The 6793-nt window shown below is 43.6% G+C and overlaps 1 protein-coding gene across 1 annotated transcript in view; it reads left to right on the forward strand.

The window, feature by feature from the left end:
- LOC139286097 (transcription factor SOX-6-like) overlaps positions 1-6793 on the forward strand; it is an 82901-nt gene that overhangs the window by 47998 nt on the left and 28110 nt on the right. Inside the window, exons 5-6 of the mRNA XM_070906777.1 lie at positions 786-958; positions 3018-3086. Of these exons, the coding sequence (XP_070762878.1) occupies positions 786-958; positions 3018-3086 (242 nt within the window). The remainder of the gene's footprint in view (positions 1-785; positions 959-3017; positions 3087-6793) is intronic.

The raw sequence follows: 6793 nt of genomic DNA on the forward strand, positions 1-6793 counted from the left end.
AAGGAGTCTTACTAGTGTAGACTGTTGGGGTAAGTCTGCCAATGTTCTCCTCCCCTTCCGCTACCTACGTATTACCGTTTTACAAGGGCACCTGTTGCTGCATCCTGGGCTTAGCGCCGCCCCAAGACGATTGTGATTGGTTTAAAGAAAAAACTACAAGCCAGAGAGTTTTTTCCCCCCCTATCCCAGAATGATACTGGGCTGAGCCAGACCTTTCTCCCAAGTGCGGAGATAGTTCTGGCTTTGCGAGACTAGCTCCTTCCTGACTAAAGCCTCCAAAGAATGTGTAAATCATAATCCTTGACAAAAGCCTGTAACAGCTACTTATTTTGAAAGGTTAACTCAAAGTGGTTTTATTGTTCTTGGGTGCAGACACTTAAGTGATAAACACTGATGGCATGTAGAGACAAGACAGAAGATAATAAGTAGTAAGATGTAACTACAAGCTGGATAATTTATGGGAATTTAGGAATGGGAGTTTCTAAAGGGTTTCTAGTACATATTGGCCAAGCACGTGATTTCTTTTGTCAAAGAAGAAAACCTTGTTTCAGTCAGGAAGTAGCACATGAACCTTCACCAAATGTCTGTGCTTGTTTGTTTTTACACTCATATTAACAGGATAAGTGTGATTTTAGAGATAACTGTCAAAGTGTGGTATTCCTGGGCATCCAGTTCATGCAGCTCTAGCCGAGTTGTAGACCACCCTCTTAGGATACCAGGATCCTCTTTTCAACGTCACATTATAACCCCTCCTTCTCTTGCACTTTCTTTTCGATCCTGTCCAGGTACGCCGGAGTCGCTGGAGGAGAAGGAGCACCAGCTTTCCACCATGATTGGTCAGCTGATCAGTCTGAGGGAGCAGCTCCTCTCCGCCCATGATGAGCAGAAAAAGATGGCCGCCTCACAGCTGGAGAAGCAGAGACAACAGATGGAGCTGGCCAGGCAGCAGCAGGAGCAGGTAGGGAGGGTCCTGTGTGTGTGTGTGTGTGTGGGGGGGCGTAAACTTAAATTTAATCAGAAAAAAAGAAAACCAAAGGCAGATGAATGATTCCCCTTCTGTCTTTTTTAATCACCATTAGGGTCTGAAGGCTGACTTCTGCGTTCAACATACTGTTACTAGATGGCATACACAGGGACATTTCTACAGTATTTTGAAAGAAAAAAGCAATTTTTTTTTGCAATGGTAACCATCTTGTAACCCCTCAGATTTGACACACGACCCCTTGTGTGGACCCCAACCCAGAGTTTAGGAACCATTGGTTTAGACAACATGCTTAAACTGGAGGTTTAACCTGTGTGACTTCATCCTAGTGATGTGGCTGTGTTCCCTGTGAAACTGGTTTGTAAAAAAAAGTAATGATGCCCAAAGCTTCGACAATAACACCCAAGTTGTGAAGGTTCCTGATGCTGATGCGAGTGTCTCCAGGTGTCAGATGTAGAGAAATGTGTGACAGAGAAAGAGAGACAGTGTAAGCAGAGAGGTGTTTAGGTGGGCTGCTCTTTGTTTTCGCTGTTTGCCGACACGTTACTGTACGTCGGCATACGACAGGCTCTGTTTGGACAAGTCCACACCTCCCATCACAACACATTCCACCGTTCACAGCTTCACAAAGAAAGGGGGAAGATGGAGAGAAAAGAAAGACAGATTCCAATATCAGCCAGTCATTTGGCTGTTGAGACTTGATAGGATAATGCCCTACAGACAAACCCTGAGAAATCTGCCTTTAATGAAATATGACATGTGTGCAAATGGGGCGCCGCCTCCCATTCAGCAGCCTGTAATTACATTTCAGAATAAATATACTAAACGACCTCTCAAGAAAAAAGAGAGGCAGCTGCTTTACTTTTCTGGCTCAGAGTGGGCGGGATCAAATAGTTGACCTGCTGGCCCTTTAAGGATTTTAACCTCACATGAGTGGCCGGCTTCAGCTGTCCGTCACTCGACTCAACCCTTTGACTTCAGATGTTTTTTTATTAAACAATCTTACATTGAAATAACTATGATCCCTCCTGTCGCTGAGTGTTGATGGGTGCAGGCGGGGCGGGGGGGGGGGGGGGGGGGGGGGTTCCAGAGGCATGCTGGGTGTTGTTGGTAGGCCTAGTAAACATGTCAATCTCACAGATTCAGTGTCAGTTAAGAGATCTGCTCAGGAACTCTGCACGCTGGTAATTGCATGAATTCGTTGTACCATCCGTCACACTCGGCTGAAGCCCTCTGAGATAATAATCTGAGGTCAAACAGACACCTACCTCACTGCCACTGTACCAGCTTTCTGATTCATGGACTGCATTCGAGACATTTTTGGAAGTTTTTTAACACTTTCTCTGCTGTCTTTGGAGGTCAAATACTTCCTCATCTTCATCTTGAATGCAGCATGACCATTATCCTGTTGCACCACACATACGAATCATTTTTGCCTTTATTAATATAGTATGCTCACATTCTCTTCTTGTCATACTCCCTCTCTTACTCAATATTAGAACTCATTGTTTGTGTTTTATTAATTTTTACCTCCAAAATTACAGTTTTTAAAAGAAGCTGATCGGTTGGAACTGACTTTAATCCTGATTTTATGTCCCCGTGAATCTAAAAGTTGTTTCTTGCAGCAATAACATGCTATTCACCATAAATCAGAGCAGGGTTTATCAAAATAATGAAAAAGCAACAAATGGTTAAAGCACAGCACAGTGTCTGAGCTCCAGATGGTATATTTTAATCTGAATTTCATCCTGCACCAACCGTCTTGGTCACATGTGGGACGCACCCGTTATAGATGTAATGCTGAAACATCATAACTGTGGAAAATAAAGGGGTCATTAGTTCATACTTTCTCTGAATAATCCGATTTTCATATTATTGATATTGTAAAGCAGAACAAACACAAGAAAACAACCCAAAACATATTGAGTCCTACTTATTCTTCATCTTCTCAGAATCATGGAAGACACAATATAGAAATAATACACATTATTGTTTTATTAACATTTTCTCTTGATGTCTTTGTGTGTGTGTGCAGATCGCCAGACAACAGCAGCAGCTCCTGCAGCAGCAGCACAAGATAAACATTCTCCAACAACAGATCCAGGTTAGTAAAGCAGACCCGGCTTCCCAACCACACACACACACACACACACACACACACACACACACACACACACACACACACACACACACGTCTTTCGTTCATTCCTCACATTTTTGAGCTGACTCCTCCTGCCCTCTGCAGAATTCCCTCATTTCTTTCCCATCATCCCTAGTTTGCTGTGTCCATCTCTGCGAGGAAGCTGTTCGTTTCTTGTCTTTTGTCCTCCGTCTGGATGATCTAAGTGTCCATTTTCCTCCAGTTCCATAATTATTGAGTCATGTGTGATTGGAAAACAACAACGAGATGAGAGGTTGTGACCTTTGCTTTTATGTTTAGCCTGCTATTGAGAGGTCTTGCATTCATATGCTGGCATGCAGATACACACACACACACACACACAACTGGATCATTAACTGCATTGATCACTCAGCGATCAATATCCCAGCATCCTCTGGGCTTCCTCCTACTCTCTCTCTATTTATCAACATGTGTTTCCTCTCTTCACCCCAGCATGCTCTCGCCTCTGTCTGCTTCAATGAAATGTTTTATTTTATCTTTACGTCTGCACTTGTTCCTGTCAGCTCACTGTTGCTGTTTCTTCTTTCTATTTACTCTTTTTGAAGCTTTCATAAATTGAGCCCATAACAATGAATTGAAAAAAACAATATAAGTCTGACATCTTTTACTTACAGACACATTCAGATAAAAAAAACAAAAAACACTTGCTGTTTCATTCATTTATCTGATTTATCCGTGACTCATTCCTTCATTCCTATATCTGTGTTGTGTTTCCCGATGCACTGAGATTCACGATCCATATATATATATACATTCATACTCACCGAGAAATGACCACCAGCTGTGAGCCAAATGCTGGTAAATTTGCGCGCTGTGGCTGGGGAGTTAGCCAGCTTGTATTTAATCGGTTTATTCTTCTTTAAGTGGTTGGATTGCTGCTGAATTAAATCGGCTCGTGAAACAATCTGAATCCACTTGCCGCTGCGACCGGTTCAGTCTCATGCCGTACCCGATTTACCCCCCATCGGTCCCGAGCTTTGGCTCTCCCTGCGCTCCGGAGGTGTGATCTAGTTAACGAGGGCTTGTTTTTTCCCCCTCTTCTTCTTCTTCTCCTTTTATTACGAGGCCCCACCCTTGGATCTTAATAAAGCTCGGATCGGACTTCATTAGGCCTCCGAGCCCCAGGGGAGAGCGAGACCATAAAAACCAGCTCCTGCTCGGATCCTCTTCCACGCCGTGAAGCATGGATACTGTGTCATGTTTGGTTTTGAGGATGAAGGGATATGCAGAAAATAGCTCTTGAGAGCAGCATGTTATCATGTAGCACTTCAGAAGCATCTGCTGTGAATTCAGGTGAAACCTATTCCACCGTATCTCTCGTTTCACACTTGTTTTCTACGTTGAATTACATTTAAAATGGCCAGAATTACTTAAGTCTGCTGTTTAGTGAAGGTACAGAAATGAATGCGCAAGAGACCAAAACAAAGAACTAGTCTGAGAAGTTGGTAAATATCACATGCATCAGCTGGATGTGCGGCAACGTCTTGTTATTTTTAAAACAAAAGCATTTCTTGGAGAACAAAACCATCTTAGTAAGGAGCATATGGTCTATCTACTGTACAGAGGTTTAGAATTATTATGGCTAAGCTCCAGGGCTTAGTCACTGGGGTACAGGCTGTTTACGCTGTGTCGGATGTGTGTTGGCTTTAAACACACAGGCAGCGCTGCACCGGTCTGTTTCCACTTATCAAATCCAGACCTGCGCTCCTCTTAGGCCAATACTCTGAGGAGCTGACCAAATGCTACTGTTTCAGCTGAAAAGAATAGGCCTCAGTGTGGTAAAGCCACTTTTTAGAAGTGCCTGTTGTTGTTCATATCTTAATTTGAAACACTAAATGTTGTCCAGATGGAAAAAATAAGAAACCAAAAAAAGTTTTTGCTAGAAAAGTGTGGAATAGCTGCAACTCCCCGACGTCCCTGATGTGCAGCGTTCGTCATACACGTGCTATCTGTTGCATCATCACGCCAAGTACAGTTAACCAACCATCAGTGATTAATTAGCCTTCATTTTGTGACTTATTATCCTACATTTTGTCTTATCTGTATCAGATTTATGAACGGAGACGATGAAAACACATTTCTGCGTCTCATCGTTCCTTCATTCTCTTCTGTCCGTGGTTGGTGTCAGTGTGTTTGTCAGGGACTGTGGGGCCGTGTTATGGGGGGGGGGGGGGGGGTGCGTAGTTCAAAGTGACCCAGGTTTCCTGTCATGTGGTTTTAAATGGTGTGGAGAGCCAGCGGGGGATGTCCACGGGTTAAAGAAACGCTTCCGAAGGTCCCATTCTGATAGATATGGTTACACACAGGCACGCATGCACACACAAACACGTGAAGGAACGCACTAAACAACTGGTATTATCACATTAAATGTATATACATGCAAGCTCACATATATATATATATATATATATATATGTTACACATAAACAGGCACCTGATTTTAAATAGAAACTGTTGATTTTGGTGCATAAACACACACGTGGACAGTTTATATATATCCCCTGACAAGCGCACACATAAAACACACTTGCTCAAAACATGCACATACACACATGTGCAAAAACACATATGTGCACACACACACACACACACACACAGCGGTGGTGGGCCCTTTGTGTGCCGCAGGCAGAGCGGCCCAGCCCAGCCCGGTGGCTGACAGGCATGTGTCTTTGTTAAGTCAGTTCCTATAATGGCTCTCATATGTGGCCCATTTCCTTCAGGCCCACAAAGGCACAGGCCCTAACCGCACCGCCCGGGCCCTAGCTAACAGGCTAATTAATGACTGCAAAGCCGCACTCCTCCTCCTCCTCCTCCCTCTCTCTGTTCTTCGTTTATAACTTCTCTGTCTCCTCCTTCGCCTACCCTTCCTCTTCTCTCTTTGAGTTCTTGTCCCCCGAGTGTTGTTTTGTTTTTGTTTTTACTTTTCAATTTCATCTTGTATTATTTTCTTCAGTGGACGATGTAGTCAGCAGCCTGTTCCATAATTACAGTATGCTGCCCCCTGTTGAAACACCATGAGCCCACTGTTTTTGGTGTTTACGTTGCGACTAGTCAGAATTAGAATAAAGATGGATCGAGATCAAATGTATTTACAGACGTTTATTTATGAGTCATGATAGATTCAAAAAGTCTGAAGTCAGAAGGCAGATGAACTTCTTCACAGTTATCTTCCTCTCCTCTGTATATTCCTTGTCTCACCACTGTGAGCTGGAAGCTTTTCTCTTCTTAATAAAGCGCTGACGTTAGGTGAGGATCTGAATAGTCTGGGTTGCTAAACCTGCGTTAAGACAAACAGGCACAAGGACAATAATCCACACACACACACACACACACACACACATGCATAAGAACTAATGGAGCAGGCAAATGGTCGTTAGATGGACAGGCAGCTCCTACGTCAGCACATACAGCTTCAGACACAATGACTCGGAAAGCCATGGAAAGCCCATAACGTCGATTGGACTCACCAGCTATGGAGAATGGCTAACTCTTGACTTTACAATGGCCCTCATTCCAGTGTATTAACCTGCATGTTAGCCTATAGAAAAATGCTGTAAGCATACAGTAAGTCTGTGTGCCTCAGTTAGCGTCTTCATTGTGCTCACATGGGTGTGAGAGATGGCGAAAGA

Source organism: Enoplosus armatus, chromosome 6, assembly GCF_043641665.1.
Source record: "Enoplosus armatus isolate fEnoArm2 chromosome 6, fEnoArm2.hap1, whole genome shotgun sequence".
Lineage (NCBI taxonomy): Eukaryota > Metazoa > Chordata > Actinopteri > Centrarchiformes > Enoplosidae > Enoplosus > Enoplosus armatus.